The sequence below is a fragment of the Mobula hypostoma genome, chromosome 4 (assembly GCF_963921235.1).
Source record: "Mobula hypostoma chromosome 4, sMobHyp1.1, whole genome shotgun sequence".
NCBI lineage: Eukaryota > Metazoa > Chordata > Chondrichthyes > Myliobatiformes > Myliobatidae > Mobula > Mobula hypostoma.
Window position 1 is genome coordinate 53,003,611 of NC_086100.1, and position 24,335 is coordinate 53,027,945.

Below are 24,335 nucleotides of genomic sequence, written 5' to 3' on the forward strand. Positions count from 1 at the left end.
CATGCCTATAAAAAGTATTCACCACCCCCCCCCCCCGGGAAGTTTTCATTTTCATGTTTTATTGTTTTACAACATTGAATCACGGTGGATTTAGTTTGGCTTTTTTGACACTGATCAACAGAAAAAGACTTTCATGTCAAAGTGAAAACAGATCTCTTCAAAGTGATCTAAATTAATTACAAATATAAAACACAAAATAATTGATTGCAGAAATATTCACTCCCTTTATTGTGACACACCAAATCATCACTGGTGCGGCCAACTAGTTTTACAAGTCACATAATTAGTTAAGGTGTTCCAGCTATTTATAACCCTGTGTTCAGTCAAGGTGTTTCAATTGATTGTAGTAAAAATATACCTGTATCTGGAAGGTCCAACTGCTGGTGAGTCAGTACGCTGGCAAAAACTACACCATGAAAACAAACAAACATTCCAAGTAACTCCACAAAAGGTTATTGAAAAGCATAGGTCAGGAGATGGTACAAGAAAGTTTCAAAATCACACTGACTATCACTTGGAGTACAGCTAAGTCAATCATCTAGAAGTGGAAAGTTGGCACAGCTGTTAATCTGCCAAGAGCAGGCTGTCCTCAAAAACTGCGTGATCATGCAAGGAGGGGACTAGTGAGGGAGGCCAACAAGAGACCTATGGCGACGCTGGAGGAATTACAAGCTTCAGTGGCTGAGATGGGAGAGACTGCACGTACAGCTGTTGCCCGGGTGCTTCACCAGTCGCAGCTTTATGGAAAAGTGGCAAAGAAAAGCCACTGTTGAAAAGAGCTCACATGAAATCTTGGATAAAGTTTGCCAAAGGCATGTGGGAGACTCTGAAGTCAGCTGGAAGAAGGTTCTATGGTCAATGAAACCAAAATTTTTGGCCACCAGATTAAATGCTGTTTGATATAGGGTGGAATATTAAGATTCTCGAAGGTTATTCGCTTGAGGTTATGCAGGAATGTGCTAAGTTTAAACAAGCTCTGTTGGAATTTTTTTAACAAGGGTTTTAATCTGTCCCTTGTCTACCCAGTTTGACTGAGAATCTCATTAAAGATGGATCCTTCGAATGGTTTTGTTTGAATGCTGAAGCACAAAGATTTTTTTTAATTTGAAGGCTAATCACTTAGTCTGTTTTTCCATGAAGATATAAGATTAATGTTCAATGTCCACCTGTATGAATAATTGTATCTTTTACTTTTGGTAAACTTTTGTAACTAATTTCCTTTCGTATTTCTTTAATACTGTATTTTTGATATACGAGAATTGAATCTCTTGTTTGGGTATTGTTTAGACTAGGTTGGAATATAAGTAACCTTCAAACTAATTGGAGTGATCACCAGGTTTTTTGGGGGGTTGTCCGTAGTTTGTAGATGCCAATTTTCTACTGGTCATTTTTCTTTCTTTGGGAGGTGGGCGGGGTTATGTCTTTTTCCCCAGAAGTTGTTTTTGAATTCTTAGCCAACTTGTTGCTTGGTTACCATTTCTCAAGGTTTATGGCTTGGTTTTTTACTTACATTTTAATACTTCCTTTAAATAATATAAAAAATGGACCAAACTATTAATTTACTTAGTTTTAACATGAAAGGGTTAAATCACGCTGTTAAACGTAATAAGATTTTTGCTTATATTAAGAAATTTAAGGTCCCTATTATTTTTTTTCCACAAGAAACTCACATACGCAAATGTGATCATCTACATTTTTTTAGCTGTTGGAATGGACTTTGTTTTCACTCTTCTTTCAGGCCAAATCTAGAGGCATTTCGACTCCTATAGGTAATACACTTTCCTTTGTCCAACATAAAGTAGTGTCTGATACTAATGGACATCTTGTTATAGTTTCAGGAAAAATAGATAATAAATTAATAGTATTTGTCAATGTGTATGACCCAGGATTCTTTGAACACTTTTTTCATTTTTACCAGATCTGAATCTTTATTCTTTGGTGATGGGAAGAGATTTTAACTGCTAGCTAGACTCAATTTTAGACCGATCATCTTCTAGACCAGCGTCTCTTAATAAAGCAGCTTTGTTTATTCAATCCTTTTTATTGAAGTGTGGTATAGTTGATGTTTGGTGTTTTTTATATCCTTTAGGTAGGGAGTATTCGTTTTTTTCCCTATGTTCATCACATATATTCCAGGATTGATTATTTTTTTTATCGATAGTCAAATGATTTCATTAGTTCGTTCCTGTGAATATAAAGAGATTGCTGTTTCAGATCATGCTCCTATATTTATATCTTTAAAACTCCCTGGTCTTCTTCAAACCAACAGATTTTGGCACTTTAATACAACTTTGTTATCTGTTAAGGAATTTTTAGAATTTCTAGAGAAGCATATTATTTTGTTTTTTGAAGAGAATGAAAAGGAAGAGACTTCTAATCTTATTGTATGGGATATTTTCAAGGCCTATATTAGAGGACAAATTATTTCTTATGCTGCGAGTGTTAAGAATAAAGTTAATAAAGAAAGAATTGAATTAGCCAGATCCTGTTTTGTATAAGAGACATGGTGAAGTTAAAACTAAATATGATCTTCTGTTAACATATCCAATTGAAACTCAACTTCTTAAAGTTAAAACTCAATTTTACATTCACGGAGATAAATCAGGCAAAGTATTGGCTAACCAATTAAAAACTTCTGTAGTTAAATGACAAATTAAAGAAATTTGCAAATCTAATAGTTATAGGACAACTGATTACTCTGAAATAAATGATACTTTTAGAGAATTCTATTCTAAACTTTAGAGTTTTGATTCCCCTAAAGATAATACCGTAATGAACAATTTTCTAGATCAATTAAATGTCCCTGCACTTTCTGCAGATAATTGCAAACAGATGGAGCAATCCATTTCTCATGAGGAAATCGCCAAGGTCATACATTCATTACACTCGGGGAAGGCTCCGGGTCCAGATGGATTTTCTGGAGAATTTATGAGGCTTTTTCTTCATTAATTATACCGCAGTTACACTTAGTCTTTTTTGGATTCTTTCAAATTGGGTAGTTTGCCTCAATCTTTTTACGAAGCTTCTATTTCACTTATCCTAAAAAAGAACAAGGATCCAACTGAATGTTCTTCATATAGCCCAATTTCATTACTTAATGTAGATACTAAAATTCGTTCTGATGTTCTGGCTTGTAGAATTGAAAATATTTTACCTCCTATTATTTCTGATGATCAGACTGGATTTATTAAAAACCGACATTCCCATTTTAATATACGCTGTGTATTAAATGTTACTTACTTTCCTTCTCAGGAGATACCAGAATGTGATGTCCTTAGATGCTGAGAAGGCTTTCAATCAGGTTGAATGGAATTATTTATTTAAAACTTTAGAAAAATTTAATTTTGAACCAGATTTTATCAATGGATTAAATTACTTTATTTATCTCCTTCTGCTCGGTTCTTACTAATTTTCAAAATTCCAAACCATTTAAACTTCACCGCAGAACTAGACAAGGCTGCCCGTTGAGTCCTTTGCTTTTGATTTAGCTTTAGAACCCCTTGCCATTGCTTTTCAAGAATCTAATGATATCTGTAGTATTTTAAGGAGAGGTATCACCCACAAAATCTCGCTTTACGCTGATGATATATTATTTTTTATTTCTAATGTTGAGACCTCGGTACCTTCTGTACTTTCTTTACTCTCCCATTTTAGCCAGTTTTCAGGATATAAACTGAATCTACATAAAGGTAAATTATTTCCTTCAACTAATTTGGTATCAATTAATACTAATCTCCTTTTCAAAATTGTAAGGAATCAATTTACTTATTTGGGTGGAATAATCACTAAGAATTACAAACACCTGTTTAAAGAAAACTTTCTTACTTTATTGAACCATGTAAAAAAGATATTATTAAATTGATCATCTCTTTCAATATCGTTGATTGGATGAATTAATTCTATTAAAATTAATATTCTACCCAAATTTATATACCTTTTTCAGGCTTCACCCATTTTTATTCCTAAATCCTTTTTTGACTCTCTTGAATCTATTTTATCCTCCTATATATGGAAAAATAAACATCCTCGTTTAAATAAAGTTCATCTTCAAAAACCTAAAAAGACTGGAGGTTTAGCCTTACCTAATTATAGGTTTTATTACTGGCGAGTTAGTATACAACATCTTACGTTTTGGCTATATTATATTAATCGTGTAGACTGTCCAGTATGGGTACCTGTAGAAGCTAATTCTGTTAATAAATTTTCTATTATTTCTCTTCTTGGACCCTCACTTCCTTTATTTATAAGTAAACTAACTGATAATTTAATTGTTAAACATAGTCTGAGGATCTGGAGACAATTTAGAAAAAATTTTGGTTTATTGAGATTTTCCCTTTCTAGTCCCATTTATTCTAATTTTTTTTAAATCCTCCATGACTGATTTAATCTTTAAAGAATGGGACAGGTTGGGTATTAAATGTTTTTGGGATCTGTTTGTTGGAGGAAATCTTTTTTCATTTGAGCAATTGTCAGCTAAATATAGCTTACCCAAAACTCACTTTTTTAGATATCTACAACTCAGAGACTTTCTAAGATCTCAATTATGCACATTTCCTGTAAGCTCAGATAAGAACCTACTGAATGTAATTTTTAATTTGACATCTTTTTATAATGGTTCAATGTCTAATATTTATGGTATGTTACTGGAGACGAGGAATGTTCCTTTAGATAAAATTAAGAATCACTGGGAACAAGATTTACAGACATCAATATCTGAGGAACCTTGGAATGAAATTTTTAAACTGGTTAATACTTCATCGCTATGTGCTCGCCATTCCTTCATACAATGTAAGGTGGTACATGGAGTCCATATGACTAAAGATAAGCTATCTTGTTTTTATTTGGATATATCTCCCTACTGTGACAGATGCAATAATGAAAAGGCTTCGTTAATTCATATGTTTTGGACTTGTCCCTGTCTTGAAAAATATTGGAAGGAAGTTTTTCAAACTTTTTCTTTACTTTTCAAAGTCAATTTTAAGCCTAATCCTCTGACGGCCCTATTCGGTCTTGTTGCAGGACAAGATATCAAGTTGAAGACATCTGATTTACATATTTTGGCCTTTAGCTCTCTTATAGCTAGGAGGACACCTTTGTTTAAATGGAAAGATGTTTCTCCTCCTACTCATGCTCAATGGTTATCCGACGTTATGTCATGCTTAGATTTAGAGAAGATTCGTTATTCAATTTCTGAATCTTGTCAAGAATTTCAAACATTGTGGGGAGCCTTTCTGAATTATTTTCAAAGCTTTCAAAACCCTCAATTCGTTGTTTAAATTTAGATGTTGGCTATTATTAATTTTTATTATACGAGAAGGTATTTAACTTTTTTTCTCCTTAAGAAACAGCTTCGGTCTTGGTAGGAGTTAGACTCTTTTATTGTAATAAATTAGTATATTTCAATATAACTTTGACTAACCTACATGAATACGGGGTAATGAGATTGTTATTATGAATAGATATAATGTAATTGGTAGTTGTTTTTATTTTACCTTTATATAGACTTTCTTATACTCTGTATTCTTCCATGTAGAAACTAATAAAAATATTAAAAAAAAGAAAAACAAAAGGACTCCGGTTCTTGTGCTCTCTTACACAAACTGATGTCTTGTGTGACGAAAAACCAAGTTATCAGAAGATTGATGCTGATGAGAGAGATAAGAGAGACAAAGGGAGAAGCGTTCAAAATGTTAATGAGAGAGGAGAGAGATTAACAAAAAGAGACACAGTTCCGGGTATTGACAGACCGATTGCTTTGAACCTGAACTCTTTGAAGTTTGATGGACAGGCGATACCCCAGCAGGGGGATAAAAGGAACAGGTTCGCTAAGGCACAACAGACACCAGGAGATCACAAGATAACGAGACCCTGGAAAAGCGGTATGCCCCCACAAGTTGGTAAGAGTTTGGAGGTCTGGTCGTGGGACCGACCATAGACGCACAGGGTGAAAAGGTACAATCGGCGGGAACCTGGTGTGTGTGTCCGCCCTTGCCTGGGTGCCGGGTTCACCGCGGAAGAACGATCGTATCCGGAACGGAGGGGTCACAGTTGGTGACCTCCGAAGACAGTAAAAGGGCTCACCCGAAAGCTAACTGCGAGGAACATCAAAGGTCTGTTGAATCGAAGTTTGCATTCACTCTCTCTCTCTCCAGCGGCACAACAGCGATTACTGCGAACTGTACTCAGCTGAACTGAACTCTGCGTCACTTGAGACTGATCATTTTACCCCTAGACTGCGGTAGAGCTTGATTGATTCCTATTATCTTAGTTCTGTCTACATGTGTGTTTTATCATTGGTAACCTGTTGCATTTATATCCTTACGATTAGAGTACTGTGTTACTTGTTTCTTTAATAAAACTTTCTTAGTTTCAGTAATCCAGACTCCAACTAAGTGGTCCATTTCTGCTGGTTTGGCAACCCAGTTACAGGGTACGTAACACTTGACTTATGTGTTACCTTTCACATAGTGTGGTCTCAGTTCCAGATTGTCTTTTCTCTCATTGGACCCCAGTGTTCTCTTTCATTCACATTCAATTAACATTCTCCCAAAATCATGTGTGACTCATTCCGCTGATATGTAGTGCTATTGTAGTACAGAATCCTATCATTTCAAACCTTAGAGTGATAGGCAAAACTGAAAAGTCATCCTCCCACCTGCTGTGATTCCAAACTGGCTTCTTTCAATTTGCGTTCAGTTTCTTCTCTGCAATTTTCTAGGTTTCTTACCTTCTCCTCAAGATCCTACAAATAAAAATAAATACTTTCGGGTAATGACAAGTTTATGTTCTATGCAAATTAACTTAACAAATGCATGGCAATGCTATTCTCTTGAATCAATTTCCATAAGATTATTAAGGGTGAAAGAATTTAAAGGTAGAAAGGAAATGGATATTTTAAAATGAGATCTAAACTGGCTGTTCTGGTCACTTGAGTATCAAACACAAGCATGATATTCTGACGTCTTTGGCAATATCCTGCTAACAAATTGTACCATCAAAATAAAGGGATTGATTATTCATCTAATTATTAGATTAAAAAGCAGCTCTATTTGCAAAAAAAAAAGAAAACCTGTTAAGATATTTTTCTCAACTAAATCATTATGGTCACCAGTGACTTGGAAAGACAAGGCAGAAAGTAATTTAACTCTGAGCTCAAAGCATAAACTATGCAATCTTAGATGAACAGCTTTGAGTTTCAGAAATCATTAGATTTTAGACCATAAAATATAGGAGCAGAATTAGGTCATTTAGCCCATCAAGTCTGCTCTGGCATTCAATCATGGCTGATCCTTTTTTCCCCTCCTCAGCCCCACTCCCTGGACTTCTCCCCGTAACCTTTCATGCTGTAGCCAATCACGAACCTATCCATCTCCGCTTAAATACACCCAACAACCTGTCCTCCACAGCTGCCTGGGGTAACAAGTTCCACAAATTCATCACCCTCTGGCTAAAGAAATTTCTTTGCATCTCTGATTTAAATGGATGCCCCTCTATCCTGAAGCTGAGCCCTCTTGTCCTAGACTCCCTCACCAGAGGAAACATCCTTTCCACATCTACTCTGTCTAGGCCTCTCAACATTTGAGAGGTTTCAATGAGATCCCCCCTCATGCTTCTAATTCCAGCGAGTACAGGCCCAGAGCCATCAAATTTTCCTCATATGATAACCCTTTCATTCCTAGAATCATCCTTGTGAACCTCCTCTGAACCCTCTCCAATGCCAGCACATCTTTTCTGAGATGAGGAGCCCAAAACTATTCACAATACTCAAGTTGAGGCTTCACCAGTGCCTCATAAAGCCTCAGCATCACTCCCTGCTCTTATATTCTAGACCTCTTGAAATGAATGCTAACACTGCATGCACCTTCCTCATCATTGACTCAGCCTGCAAGTTAATCTTTAAAGTGTTCTGTATAAGGGCTCTCAAGTCCCTCTGCATCTGAGATTTTTGGATTTTCTGCCCACTTAGAAAATAAGTCTGCACATTTATTTTTTCTACCAAAGTATGACCATGCATTTTCCAACATTATATTTCATTTGCGACTTTCTTGCCCATTCTCCTAATCTGTCTCAGTCCTTCTGCAGCCTTCCTGTTTCCTCAATACCTGCTCTCCACCAATCTTTATATCATCTGCAAACTTGGCAACAAAGCCATCTATTCTATCATCTAAATCATTGATATACAGCATATAAAGAAGCAGTCTCAACACCGACCCCTATGGAACACCACTAGTCACTGGCACCCAACCAGAAAAAGATCCTCTTATTCCCACTCACTGCCTTTTACCAATCAGCCAATGCTGTAACTTTCCTGTAATACTATGAGTTCTTAACTTGGTAAGCAGCCTCATGTGTGGCACTTTGTCAAAGGCCTTCTGAAAATCCAAATAGACAACATGCACTGCATCCCCTTTATCTATCCTACTTGCAATCTCCTCAAAGAATTCCAACAGGTTCATCCAGCAACATTTTCCCATAAGTAAACCATGGTGACTTTGTCCGATCTTATCCTGTGTCACCAAGTACTCCACAACCTCATCCTTAACAATTGACTCCAACATCTTCCCAACCACTGAGGTCATGGTAACTGGTCTATAATTTCCTGTCTGCTGCCACTCTTCTTTCTTGAGTGGAGTGACATTTGCAATTTTACTGTCTACTGGCACCATGCCAGAGTCCAATGATTCTTGGAAGATCATTACTAATGCCTGCACAATCTTTACTGCTACCTTTTTCAGAATCCAAAGGGTGTAGTTCACCTGCTCTGGGTGACTAATGAACCTTTAGGTATTTCAGCTTTTCGAGCACTCACTTCTTTTCCCTCACACCCTTCAATACCTGGCACGCTGCTAGTGTCTTCCGCAGTGAAAACTGATACAAAATACCCATTTACTTAATTTGCCATCCCCTTGCCTCCATTGTTATTTCTCTGGCCTCATTTTCTAGCGGTTTCATCTCTCTTTCATTTTTTATATACACCGTTTGTACTTGAAAAAGCTTTTTCTGCCCACCTTGGTACTGTTTGCTAGCTTGCTTTCATATTTCATCTTTTCCTTCCTAATGATTCTTTTATTTATTTTCTGTAGGTTTTTAAAAGCTTCCCAATCCTCTATCTTTTCACTAAGTTTTGCTTTGTTGCTGTACGAGGGAGTCAAATACTAGTTACTGAAAGCAAAGGTTCGCATCCTTTTTTCATCAAATACATGTAATATTGGATCATTTTCCTCAATAAGTAAATGAACAAGTATAACGTTTTTATGTTATTTATTTAATTGGGTTTTCTTCATCTGGTTCACATTTTTTGTCATATTTATGCAGAAATCGACAATATCCTGAAGAGTTCACAAACTTTTTAGCCCACTCTAACACTTTGAGTACTGTATTTGCTACCCTTTTCAATTCTGCATCCCGAATGCACTGATGCTCACCCTGCTGGCTTCAATTTTGTCCTATCATCTGCCTGTCCTTCCTGACCATCTGACTGCATGCTATCTTTGCTTTTTTACCACCTGTTCCATCCAGAGTCCCTTCACTCTGGTTCCCATCCCCCTGCCAAATTAATTTAAACCCTCCCCAAAAGCTCTAACAAACCTACCCACCAGAATATTGGTTGCTCTTGGGTTCAGGTGCAACCAGTCCCTTTTGTACAGGTCAAATGTCCCCCAGAAGAGATCCCAATAATCCGAGCTTGACCCCCTGCACCAACTTCTCAGCCATGCATTTATGTGCCAATCCATCCTGTTTCGACCCTCACTGGCATTTAGCACAGATAGCAATACGGAAATTATTATCCCAAAGGTCTTGCTTCCCAGCTTTCTACCTAGCTCTCTAAATTCCCTCTTCAGGACCTCTTTGCTTTTCTTTCCCATGTCATTGGTTCCAATACGTACCAAGATATCTGGCTGCTCTCCCTCCCCCTCCAAAATGCTGTGGACATGATCTGAGATATCCCTGACCCTGGCAACTGGAAGGCAATATACCATCTGGGTGTCCCGTTCACATCTACAGAATATCCCATCTGTTCCTCCGACTCTGGAGTCCCCTATCAGTACCGTTCCCCTTTTCTCCCCCTTTCCCTTCTGCACCACGGACCCATGCTCAGTGCCAGTGACCTGGGATCTGTGGCATTGCCCTGGGAGGTCATCCCCCACAATAATATCCAAAACGGTATACTTATTATTGAGGAGAACGGCCACAGGGGTGCTCTACACACACTGCCTATTCACCACCCCATTCCATCTCCTGATAGTCACCCAGCTACCTGCATCTTGCAACTTAGGGGTGACTACTTCCCTGTGACTCCAATTGATGATCTCCTCACTCTCCCGTACAAGTCAAAGGTCATCCAGCTGCTGCTCCAGATTCTAATATGGTCTTCAAGGAGCTGCAGCTGGAGGCACTTCACACAGATGTAGGTCTCCCAGAACCATAACATCCGGCATTTAAATTCAATTAATTCAGATTTCATGGAACCTGAAGACAGAAAAACTGGTAACTTCACAGTTGGCTCTAATGGAACTCAGCACTAACAAGCAGGCCAATTCAGTCACTGATATTGAGTTATAGTAAATTTGTGAATGGTCATAAGAGGTGTTCCTGCTCTTTCTAACCTCATAACAATCCTACCAAGGCAGCTCACCAGATAAATGGAGTCCTAAATGTGCAGGCTCCAGTCAGTCTTCACTCAAGTTACAATTATGGTTGTACCATTGTTCCAAGATTTTAGACCATAAGACATAGGAGCAGAATTAGGCCATCTGGCCCATCAAGTCTGCTCCACCATTCAATCATGGCTGATCCTTTTTTTTCTCCTCATAAACCCCAGTTTCCGACCTTCTCCCCGTAACCTTTGATGCCATGTCCAATCAAGTACCTATGAATCTCTTCCTTAAATACACCCAACAACCTGGCCTCCACAGCTGCATGAGGCAACAAATTCCACAAATTCACCATCCTTTGGCTAAAGAAATTTCTCTACACCTCTATCCTGAAGCTGTGTGCTCTTGTCCTCAACTCTCCCACCATGGGAAACATCCTTTCCATATCTACTCTGTCTAGACCTTTCAACATTCAAAAGGTTTCAAGGAGATCCCACCCTCATCCTTCTGAATTCCAGAAAGTGCAGACCCAGAGCCATCAAACATTCCTTGTATGATAACGCTTTAATTCCTGGAATCATCCTTCTGAACCTCCTCTGGACCCTCTCCAATGCCAGCACATCTTTTCTAAGATGAGGGGCCCAAAACTGTTCACAATACTCAAGGTGAGGCCTCACCAGTGCCTTATAAAGCCTCAGCATCACATCCTTGCTCTTGTATTCCAGACCTCTTAAAAGGAATGCTAACATGGCATTTGCCTTACTCACCACCAACTCAACCTGCAAGTTAACGTTCAGGGTGTTCTGCACAAGGATTCCCAAGTCCCTCTGCATCTCAGATTCCTGGATTTTCTCCCTGTTTAGAAAATAGTCTGCACATTTATTTCTACTACCAAAGTGCATGACCATGCATTTTCCAACAATGTATTTCATTTGCCACTTTTTGCCTATTCTCCTAATCTGTCTAATTCCTTCTGCATCCGACCTGTTTCCTCAACTCTACCTCCCCCTCCACCAATCTTCGTATCAGCTGAAAACTTAGCAACAATGCCATCTATTCCATCATCTAAACCATTTATATACAGCATAAAAAAAATAGTCCCAACACCGAACCGTGCAGAACACCATTAATCACTGAGAGCCAACCAGAAAAGGATCCTTTTATTCCCACTCGCTGCCTCCTACCAATCATCCAGTGCTCTAACCATGATAGTAACTTTCTTGTAATACCATGGGCTCTTAACTTACATCCCCTTTATCTTCCCTACTTGTAATCTCCTCAAAGAATTTCAACAGGTTCGTCAGACAGAATTTTCCCTAAAATCCCTATGCTGATTTTGTACTATCTTGTCCTATGTCACCAAGTACTCCATCCTTAACAATTAACTCCAACATCTTCCCAACCACGGTCAGGCTAAATGGTCTATAATTTCCTTTCTGCTTCCTTCCTTTCTTAAAGAGTGGAGTAACATTTGCAATTTTCCAGTCCTCTAGCACCATGCCAGAGTCCAATGATTTCTGAAATATCTTTTCTAATGCCACCACAATCTCTAACACTACCTCTTTCTTGGTTCCAAAGGTAGTCATAGCCGAAGGGTGGTAGTGGGGACGAGCTCCCACTGCTAAACAAATGCTCTTCATGGCGTGCATTTCAAACAGCCTCTGACAATCAAGTCCAGCTCCTCGCCTTCACGTTAGGCATACTTCTTACGCCCGACGAAGCTGTTCTCACTGACAGGAGAAGGTGCAAAGCTGGGCCATTGGCGCCTTAAAACCAGTTGCTCTGGGCAGATGGGGCTTGTTAACCACGGATGGTAGCTCATCTAGAAGAGGGAAAACTCCGATTTCAAACCTCTGCTGCCTTGCGGCTATACCCGCTCACGGGAAAGGCTTTGGGAGTAAACCCCAAGGAAAAATACGGAGTCGGAGTCCCGAAGGCGGCTGACTGCTGTACCCAGCACCGGCACGGCAACTTCTGCGACGCTGCTGGCACCAAACTGTATTGAGTTTTGTCGTTCCTTTGGACCTGTCATCAGCATGGAGAGGGGAGAGGGGGGCAACAGACAGATCTCCATATCAACTCTGCCCTGGCTTGCGCCTTGGAGACGCCACTCTAGCTTCGCTTTATAGCGTTGGACAAACACAGGAAGCAGCAGTTACTGGTTATAAGTCATAATGCTTGATTTGCATAGAGCAAGGTGCCAGGGGTTGCTTCCGATGGTGGGAGAGACCATCGCGTTTCACCGGACAGCTACCACCCGCCTCAGGCTGGGCAGCCCCCAGCCAATAAGGTGCTGTCCCGCCACAGTCAGTTTTCCTCATTGGGTGCATGGGATAATGGATTATTCCACAAAGAGCTAACGTGGAATAATCCATTATCCACATGACTGTAACTACTGCACCAGACAAGAAAGAAAACAAATCAAATAAAACAACACCCCTCAAGTTGGGATGTTGGAATGTCTGCACAATGATGACTGGACTTGATGAAAACCTCAAGGATAGTGAAGATGCATGAAAAACAGCGGTTATTATCAATGAGCTACTAAGGCTCAAGGTAGATATAGCTACCCTACAAAAAAGACGTTTGGTGGATTCAGGTACACTGAAGGAAAGGGACTACACATTTTTCTGGCAGGGAAAGAACCCACGAGCATGGAGTGGGTTTTGCCATTAGGAACTCCTTGTTGCAAATGGTGGAGCCACCAGAAAATGGATCAGAACGACTTACGACTCTCCACCTACACATCAGTCATGGCCCAGTATCTCTCGTCAGTGTGTACGCCCCTACCTTGAACTCCACCTCTGATGGAAAAGACATATTCTACGACAAATTAGAAGCTGTTGTCAGGAATATTCCCAGTGAAGAGCACCTCATTCTCCTTGGTGACTTCAACGCCAGAGTGGGAGCCGATAACGACTCCTGGCCATCTTGTCTTGGCCACTCTGGGATTGGCAAAATAAATGACAATGGACAACGTCTCCTGGAGTTCTGCTCCTATCACGGCCTGTGTGTAACTAACTCCTACTTTCAGACAAAGTCGCAGTACAAGGTCTCATGGCGACATCCACGGTCTAAACACTGGCACCAACTAGACATAATCATCACCAGGCGCTCTTTCATCAAATCTGTACTAATCACCCGCTCATACCACAGTGCAGACTGCGATACGGATCATGCTTTAGTGTGCTGCAAGATCAAACTACATCCGAAGAAAATCCACCACTCCAAACAAACTGGAAAACCTCGCATCAACACAACAGAGATGAAACAGTCAGAAAAGGTTGACTAGTTTGCCAAGTCAGTACAGGGTGCTATGACTACCTCCTCACAAGGAGATACTGCAACAAAAAATGGTCATGCCTTAGCGACACCATCCACGAATCAGCACTCTCTACATTTGGAAGAAAGACCACAAAGAGCAGTGACTGGTTTGAGGCAAAGTCCAACATCATGACTCCTGTCATCAAAGCCAAGCGTGCAGCTCTCACAGAGTACAAGTGCTCACCATCCGACCAAACACTCCAGCCACTTTGAGCTGCTAGAAGCAAAGTGCAACAGACTGCAAGGCAGTGTGCAAATGAGTACTGGCTCCAGCTCAGTGAGGACATTCAGACAGCAGCTGTGACAGGCAACATCAGATTGATGTATAATGGTATCAAGAAGGCCCTTGGCCCATCGCAGAGCAAGACAACACCCCAGAAGTCATCCAGCGGTGAAATAACCACCGATAAAAGCAAGAAGATGGAATGCTGGGTAGAACACTACTCTGAGCTCTACTTGAGGGAAAATGTTGTTGTTAGCTCAACCACTGATGCCGTCGATTGTCTACCAGTCATGGATGAACTCCATTCCGAACCAACTGTTGAGGACCTCAGCAAGGCAATTGACAGTCTGGCCCCAGGGAAAGCTCCTGGCAATGATGGGATTCCTTCCAGACCTGATCAAACACTTCAAGAGCTCAATCCTCCAACCTTTACACGAGGTCCTCCGTCAGTGCTGGAAGGAAGGAGCCGTACCACAGGATATGTGCGACTCCAAAGTCGTCACTTTGTACAAGAACAAGGGTGATAGGAGCGAATGCAACAACTACAGGGGTATCTCCCTCCTGAGTATTGTCGGCAAAGCCTTTGCTCGTGTAACTCTGGCACGTCTACAAACTCTGGCAGAACGGGCCTACCCTGAGTCCCAATGTGGATTTTGTGCAAGGAGGTCAACTGTCAACATGATTTTCTCACTCTGTCAACTTCAGGAGAAGTGCAGGGAACAACAGAAACCCTTCTATGTCACTTTCATCAACTTGACCAAGGCATTCGACCTTGTAAGCAGCGATGGGCTCTTTCAGATTCTCCTCAAGATCGGCTGTCCCCCGATACGCCAAAGTATCATCAAGTCATTCCATGACGACGTGAGGGCTACTGTTCAGTACAATGGTAGCTCATCAGAACCCTTCGCTATTCATAGTGGAGACAAACAAGGATGCATGTTGGCCCCAACATTATTCAGCATCTTCTTCTCTCTGCTATTGAAGCACGTGTTTGGGACATCAACAGTAGGCATGCACACCAAGTCTGATGGGCGGCTGTTCAACCCTGCGTGCCTGAGAGCAAGAACAAAGGTGCGAAAGATCTTAATACGTGACATGGTCTTTGCCAATGACACTGCTATAACCTCGCACACCAAACAGCAACTACAAACTCTTATGGACCGCTTCTCTAAGGCATGCAAGGACTTCAGGCTTACCATCAGCCTAAAGAAAACAAATATCCTTGCCCAGAATGTAGTAGAGACACCAGTCATTACCAACGACAATTACAAACTCGAAGTGGTCCATGAGTTCACATACTTGGAGTCGACTATTAGTGACACTCTCTCTCTCGATGCTGAAATTAACAGGCACATCGGCAAAGCAGCATCAATCCTTGCTCGACTCTCTTTGCGGGTCTGGGAGAATCCAAAACTCGCAACAAAGACAAATGCATGCACTATCAGCACCCTCCCGTATGGTAGAGAGACTTGGACCATCTACTCCAAGCAGCAGAGGAAACACAATAGTTTTCACCTGCGCAGCCTTCGCCGCATCCTCGACATCACCTGGAGAGACAAAGTCCCGAACTCTGAGGTTTTCTCCCGCACTGGACTTCCCACAATGTTCACGCTTTTAAGACAACGCAGACTATGCTGGCTTGGCCACGTCCGTCATATGAAGAATGGCAGACTGCCAAAGGACATCCTCTACGAAGAACTAGCAACAGGCAAGAGGAAAGTTGGTAGACCCCAGCTTCACTTCAAGGACCTCTGCAAGCGCAACATGAAAGCCTTAAAAATCAACACAGATTGCTGGGAGTATACAGTAGATGACTGCAACAAATGGCGAGGTACTCTTCAGCAACACCTAGAGCAAGGCGAAACAGTGATCGTGAGTCAGTTTGAGGAGCAGAGCGCTAAACGGAGAGCACAGCAGACAGCAGTTCCACGATGCCCTACACATGTAGCAACTGTGGCAGAGCCTGCCGTTCCAGAACCGACCTCAATAGCCACAGTCGACACTGCTCGACAAACCAGTTGACTACCAGAGGCGCAGTACCCATGGTCGACCATAACCGACGGAGGTCACGCTCTCACACACACACACCCCCCCCTCTTTCAGAATCCTAGGATGCAGTTCATCTGCTCCGGATGACTTATGTAGCTTTAGGTCTTCCAGCTTTTTGAGCACCTTCTTCCCGTTGACAGCAGGAAAAAGTGTTGAGATTTTGATCTAAGGTCTACATGAAAATTATGCCAAACTCATCATGGGCACCAAGAGGTAGCCACTCCTTTCCACCAAAATTCAATTGCCAAATAGTCTACAAATGAGACAAGGGATTCTGCAGATGCTGGAAATCCAGAGTAACACATACAAATGCTGAAGGAACTCAGCAGGTCGGGCAACATCTGATGAAAATGAATAAACAGTCATTGTTTCAGGCTGTGATCCCTCATTGGGACTTGTATTGAAGGGTCTCAGCCCAAAACATCGACTGTTTATTCATTTCCATAGATTCTGTCTGACCTGCTGAGTTCCTCCAGCACTTTGTATGTGTTGGTCTACAAATGAGAAGAGGGACTGGTTAAATTTATTCTGAATAGTCAACTGAATGATCCAAAACTCATCCCACCCAATTTAATTTATCCTTCATGTCATCCACTGTAAGCAAAACATATTTACACTGATAAAGCATTTTGTAAAAAAAAATACAGAAAAAGGAAATATGTAGCTCACCAGACATTTTCTTTTCAGCTCTAGACTAAGTTCACGTTCTTTCTTTAACTGTATTTCTTGTTGTCTACGGTGAGACACTGCCTCATTTTGACTTTTTGTCAGATTCTGAAGCTCCTCTTGTAAAGTCTGCATCTCTGTCTTAAACTTTAAAATCAATTGAGACTGTAGGGGAGAATGCATCAACAATAAAGCAGATTATAAATCATGACCAGAACAATAAAAAAATTTCATCAGGAAAACTGAAGTTACTTAGATATTATCTATCAAATCCAGGACTGAAATGGAGAGTTGTGATAGAACAGTCAACATTTTTCTGCTTCAGTGCACCTTCAAAAAAACTGAAAAAAAATGATAACGTCTTGGACAAATCAGTATTCATAGTCAACATTTCTGCCTTTGAATCTAACGTCTACATCACAAACAGATGCTCTCTGACTGTTGAACAAACTTGCATTTTACTTTTTCTATTTTACCTCTCTATCTGTGGCTTTAATAAGTATAAACTTTATTCTGCCCAGCAGCAACTTATAACGACACAAGAATATAGGAACAGAAGTAGGCCACCAGGCACTTCAAAGCCTGCCTGGCCAGTCAATATGATCATCACTGATGAGCCTGGCTTTAATTCCTCTTCTGTGCCAGTTCCCCATAACCTTTGATTGCTTGATCTTTCAAGTATTTATCAATCTACACCTGAAATGATATCTAATGATCTGGCCTCCACCATGCTCGATAGCAGAGCATTCCAGAGATTTCTTACGCTCTGACAGATGTTACTACACACCTTGAATTTAAATGATTGGCCCTCTTTTTGTAGCCATATCACCTTGTTCTTGCTCATGAGAGAGTTATGATCATCTCAATATCTACCCTGTCAAGGCTCCTTTGGATTTTATGTTTGTGTAAGATCGCCCCTTGTTTTCTAACCTCCAAGGTATAAAGACCCACACTGTCTAACTTCTCTTGATCAGGCAATTCTCTCATCAGAAATCGCTTGGTACATCTTCTTTGAACTGCTCAGATGTTACTATATTCTTTAGAAGGTAATGGGACTAAAATTGTGAACTAACACCTGTACAACTGTAACAAAACTACACTATTCTTAAATTCCAACTCCTTTGCAAAGGAGGTCAACATGCCATTTACCTTCTTAAATACTTGTTGGATCTGCCTGCTAACTTTTCATGATTCATGCAATAGAGCACTTGGATCTCTCTCAACCTTTCTTATTGCAATCTCTCTCTCTACTTATGTAATAATATGTCTTTTGATTCCTCTTGTTTAAATGCACAACCTCACACTTCTCCACATTAAAATCTATATGCCACATTTTCCCCTAATCACTCAATCTATCTATGTTCGATTACAAAATCACAATGACCTTCCACATACTTGGTGTCATCAAATTTGGAAACCTTATATTTTGTTCCTTCCTCTAGGTCATTAATGTAAATGGTAGATAGCTGAGAGCCACCAACTAATCCCCTATTCAATAGTCTCAACCCATCAGCCTGAAAAAGACCCAGTTACTCCAACTCTTCATTTTCTATGTGACAGCCAATTTTCAATTCATGTTAACCACACGTCCTCCAATATCTAGGGCCCTTAACTCATTTTTATGACAGTCCTTTGTTTTGAGAAGGTCAAAAGCAGAAATGTCTGACAATGCCACCCAAAGTCCTCACGCTCTATCCCAACTTGAATCTTCTTCTTCTTAGTCAGTCTCTTGGAAATGAAGATGACTTACTTCCATGCCGGTTATGTGGCTTCTAAGCTGTCTAACAAGGCTAATGTGGGAACTGCAGACGCTTCCAAATTTGGGGCAGGTAATAGTCAATAGGATAGGTGGATGAATAATTTCTGAGGTGGCTCACTCCTTCCACTGCTCATGCAAGCCCTCCACTGCCACTCTGCCTATCATCATCAAAGAATAATCTGCCTTAATAAGAATTAATAGTCGACTTCACAGCATCTGTATCATTTGTACTCTTAGCAGTTTGCTACTAACACTGCAATGATGAAACTACACCTGACGACACATACTACAGTGGTATGGCTACCACAGGAAACCATTCAGTCCATCGAGTCTTGCCAAGTTCTATGAAAGACAAATCTACATCATCAAACTCCCCTGCTCTCTCCTCACAGCCCTTTACTTCAGATACTTATCCAGCTCCCTTTCCAACTCTATAATTAAGCCTACTTTGCAACAAGACAGGCATTGCATTTCAGACCATAAATAAAGGCTTCCATCATGAAACTTGTTTTTGCTAAAGCTGATCGGCTTCATTCTGTAACCCCTGGCTCTGGACCCTCTCCTATGGCCATCCACTCTGTCTACATCCTTCATGATTTTATTAGTTACATGAAGAATAACCTCAACTTCTTAGGTCTATTCACATAATTAAAGCCCCTAATCTCTGTTATTAATTTAGCATATTTCTTCCATAACATGTCCAGAACTTTGCATCTCACTTAGAATGTGGTCCCCATAATAGTTTTATTAAGATTAACCATTACTTCCTCGATCATGCGCCTACAGTACCTAAAAGGTCTAGGATAATTTATTTTAAAGCATTTTCTCAACTTGCCTTGGCACTTTCAGCAAACAATGTACATATATCTCCAATATGGACACCACGGGTGCGTATCTGTTGGCGCAACACTATTGCAGTTTGAGTGATTGGAGTTCAGAGTTCAATCCCAGCATCCTCTGTAAGGAGTCTCTGTACATCCTCCCTGTGGAATGCGTGTGCTTTCTCCAGGTCCTCTGTTTCCTCCCACAGTCCAAAGATATGCTAGGTAGGTTAACTGGTCATTGTAAATTGTCCTGTGATGGGGTCAAGGTTAAATCGGGATTGTCAGGGGATGCTGGGTGGTGTGGCTCAAAGTGCCAGAAGGGCCTATTCCAGGCTATATCTCTAAATAAATATTTGTTTCTGAATTCTTTTTGGAATTATATCTTCTTGTTTATATTATCACATAGTCATAGAACACTACAGTACAGAAAAAAGCCTTTAAGACCAGCTAGTCCATGCAGAACTGTAAGCTTGCCTAGTACCAATGACCTGCACCTGAACCATAGCTCTCCATACCCCTCCCATCCATGTACCTGTCCAAATTTTTCTTTAATGTTGAGATCGAACCTGCATCCACCATTTCCACTGGCAGCTCTTTGGACTCTCGCCACCTTCTGACTGAAGAATTTTCCCTTCATGTTCCCCTTAAACATTTCATCTTTCACCCTTAACCTATGACTTCTAGTTCTAGTCTCAACCGAACAGTGCAGTTGCACTATCTATACTCCTTATAATTTTCTCTTGCTTCCCTCATTCTTCTACGCTCCAGGGAATTAAGAACTGGCCTACTTAACCTTTCCAGCCAATAACCTTGTAAATTTTCTCTGCAGTCTCAGTTTTATATTGTATACTGTAATGCCACATACAAACCTGCTCATTGTTTTTTTTCTGATATTGATCTTTTATTATCTCCATCTGCTGTAAGTCAGCTTCAAATTCCTAAGCAAAAAACACAAGAAGCAAATAGTGTTTTTTTCCTGGTTAGGGACGATTGTTAAATTATTGTTTAATAACTTTATAGTCAAACACTATCACTTCAGTTTAACTCTTCAATCAAATCTGAGCACTGTGCATTCCAAGTTGACTGTATCTTAAAATAACTACGAGAAACATTACCTTATTTACCTAGACAAAAAAAAATCCACAATTCCTTGATAGTGGCATCTCAGATAGATAGATTCTATGACCATAATCTATAAGGCAACCAAATAAAAGTGTGTGACAATGTAACACATACATAGTTGAAACATTACTTACCTCAGGATTCAGGGAATTTTCAAATACAAAAGTAAATTGCCAAACATATTACAGTAGTTTCTGGAAAAAATATCATAATAGTCCTTTTTGCATTAACCAAATAAACTGTTGGGCAATGGAGTTCAGTGGTAGAGTTGGATTTGGAGTTATCATTTCAGAGGATCTGTTCTGGATCCAGCATGCAAGTACCATTACAAAGAAGGCAGAGCAGCACCTCTACTTTCTTAGAAATTTGCAAAGATTCCGCAAGTCATCTAAAATTTTGACAAACTTCTATAGATGCACAGTGGAGAGGATACTGACTGGTTGCATCATGGCCTGGGATGGAAACACCACTGCTCTTGAACAGAAAAAGGCTACCAAGGTAGTGGATACAGCCCAGTCCATCACAGGTAAAGCCCTCCCCACCACTGAGAACATCCATAAGGAGTGCTGTTGCAGGAAAGCAATATCTCTCATCAAGGACCCTTACTATCCAGGTCATGCTCTCTCCTCACTGCTGTCATCAGGAAGAAAGCACTGGAGCCTTTGTTCCCATATCACCAGGTTCAGGAACAGTTATTACACCTCAACCATTAGGGCATGAGTCAAAGTAGATAACTTCACTCACTCCAACACTGAACTGATTCCACAACAACGGATTCACTTTCAAGGTCTCTACAACTTTTGATCTAAATATTTATTATTTACTTATTATATTTTTTCTTTTATTGTATAATATATTGCCTTTTGCACATTGCTTGCCTTTGTTGTGTGCAGTTTTTCATTGATTCTATTGTGTTTCTTTGTATTTACTGTGAAAGCCCACATGAAAATGAATCTCAAGATATGATATGGTGACATGACAAGGTGATATGTACTTTGATAATAAATTTACTTTGAACTTTGAATTCCCCAGCTTTAGTACTGGCAATCTACACCCGATCCTGTGTGGATGTTTTAGGTATCTGGTAATACAGGTGTGCGCCACTTAACGTCCATTCGGACAACATCCGATCACATATACGTCCGTAGTCCCGATCGGAGAACATGACATAGCGGACATAACCAATCTTGTGTACCGCGCATCTCTTGAATGTAGTAGCGTTATCTCTGTTTAATTTTCTTTCAAAAATATTACCGTAAAGCGCATCATGGCTTCCAAACACAGCAAAAACCACTCCTAGTGATAGCAGCAGTGAGAGGCAAAGGAAAAGTATTGATTTGGAAGTGAAACAAAAGGTTATTAAACAATGTGAAGGTGGAAAACCAGTGAATGCTATTGCTCGGGATTTAGGCATGTCGCACTTGGCAATCATGATGATCCTGAAAAACAAAGAAAAAATTCTCGAAGCTGTTAAAGGATCGGCTTCACTGAAAACTACAAGGCTCACAAAAATGCGAGAGGGACCTATATCAGATATGGAGAAATTGCTAATGACATGGATTTAGTCAATACAGGTATACTACAGTACTCCATATAGGTTTGCTAAGTATATAATATGGTGTTCGCACAACGTCCAAATCAGATAATGTCCGATTTCACAGAATGTATCGTGGATGTTAAGCGACGCATACCCATATAGGAATACCATTGCCAGTATGTGCACAGACGCAACTGTAATATTATAGCATTGTATCTTATAAAATAGTTATTGTATCTATTTCTTGGTGAAAAAAATAATGGAAGTGCTATTATAAGAGTTGGTCTGTGGTGTTACATGCTGGAATGAGGAAAAGAAACAGGATGTTTTGTCCCGCTTTGATAAAATGTCAAACCAAAGCTATTTCTGTCTTTCCAGAAATAAATTAAATATTGAGGGAAAGCCTTACCTTTCTCCCCACTACAACTTCAATACCTCACCGATCCTCCTTTCCTACTCACTATCTTCAGTCAAACCTAAATATCCCATATGAACCTAACCCAACTTACAACCCAATACCCACACTATTTCCACCATTATATTATCACCTACATTCATAAAACATAAAACAGTATAGCAGAAGAGCAGGCCCTTTGGCCCATAATGTTGTACTGAACTAATTAAAAAATTAAATGTCCAAGTAAACTAATCCTTTCTGCCCATACAGTGTTTGTGTCACTCTGTTCTCTGAATATTCATGTGCCTAATCACTTAAATGACTTAACCCCTCTCACTTTAAAAGCATGCCTTCTGGGATTAGATATTTCGACCCAGGAAAAAAAGATACTAGTTGTCAATTCCATCTATGCTTCTCATAACCTTGTCAATTTCCACTATGCATTCACAATTTGTCCAACCTCTTTCAGAAGCATATATCCTCCAATAAGGTAACATCCCAAATAACCTCTTCTACACCTTCTCCAAAGGCTCCACATCCTTCCTATAAGGATTCATTCACCCTTTACTGACCCATCTGCTACCAAGACCCTTGTTTTTGCCTCTGTCATTTTTAGAACTGGTTATTCCAATGCTCTTCTGGCCTTACTTAAACTTCAACTTAGACAAAGTATAGAAACAATAATAGCATATTTATGCCCTGAAATCTATTCCAGCATGCAGTGAAGTCAAGACCGATAAACAACTTAACACCATACACCCATATCTTTTGCCGCTGCCATGTATCCCTTATTAACATTGGTTAAAATCTTCACATTGGTCCAGTTTAAGATGGCGCTGGTGAGAGACAGTAATGCTTTACCAGCAGCAAACAAATCTACAAATTATTCTATTAATTACACTTTTTCTGGACAAAGATCACTGCAATCAATAGTGTGTAACATCCCTTTCGGAGTTGTGCTTTTGAACTGCTTGTACAACCTGGCAATTTTGCAGTGTTCTGGGGGTCTTGAAGATGCATTATGGCGTGGCATGTACAGGCTAAATCGAGATAGCGGAGCCCGAGCCCAAGAGCAAGGAACGACTTGTGTTTGTCTGATTTAATCACCAAGCCAAATTGAAAAGGTCGGACATTAGGGCCAGAGGTGAGGGACAGGCCGGTGTCAGCTTACTGCTCCATGAGGTTTATTTGTCTCTGCGCTGAACTGAGGCTCTGACCTGCAACTAATGGGCTCCTGGTCCTGATGCAGTGATGAACTGCCTTTGTGGTTGTGTGCTCACTTTTGTGAACTTTAGTTCTGAGTGTTATTTGTTTACGTTTTAGTTTTTGTACGATTTGTTTCTTTTTTCCCCTTGCACATTGGGTGTTTGATAGTCTTTATTATTGGGTTCTATTGGGTTTCTTTGTTTTTGTGACTGCCTGTAAGAAGACAAAATTCAAGGTTGTATGTAGTATACCTACTTTGATAATAAATGCATTTTGAACTTTGATTTTTTAAAAAAAATTACAAACCATCCACCAACATGAACCTTTATAAAGATAAACTGGATCAAAACCCTGCATTTCATTGTTCTGATTCAATTTTTTTTACATACAAAAAAAATTATTTCATAAAGTCTGTGGTTCATTTCAGGTTCTCTATTTGTCACATGTACAACATAAGAAGAAGTCAAATATGTACATTGCATCTAACACAATGTAGACCCTGTGATTTTCATCCATGTTTTTGCACCTATGGAAGTTGCAGACCTTTCATGCAGAATCTAGCCCTTATGACATTGGGAGACTTTGTGGTGGCTCGCCCACGCGGCAAGCGAACCGGCTCCAGCAGTCGCGGGC

The 24,335-nt window shown here is 40.1% G+C and overlaps 1 protein-coding gene across 6 annotated transcripts in view; it reads right to left on the bottom strand.

Moving 5' to 3' along the window:
• LOC134345318 (coiled-coil domain-containing protein 150-like) overlaps positions 1 to 24,335 on the bottom strand; it is a 153,773-nt gene that overhangs the window by 14,052 nt on the left and 115,386 nt on the right. For 5 of the 6 annotated variants that reach the window (XM_063045791.1, XM_063045792.1, XM_063045790.1 and 2 more), the window contains exons 21-23: positions 20,310 to 20,378; positions 16,861 to 17,022; positions 6,656 to 6,742 (exon numbers count right to left, since the gene is read on the bottom strand). In XM_063045791.1, coding sequence (XP_062901861.1) covers positions 6,656 to 6,742; positions 16,861 to 17,022; positions 20,310 to 20,378 — 318 coding nt within the window. Of the gene's footprint in view, positions 1 to 6,655; positions 6,743 to 11,362; positions 11,451 to 16,860; positions 17,023 to 20,309; positions 20,379 to 24,335 lie in introns of those variants that run through there. The other variant, XR_010017655.1, reaches the window with a different exon arrangement.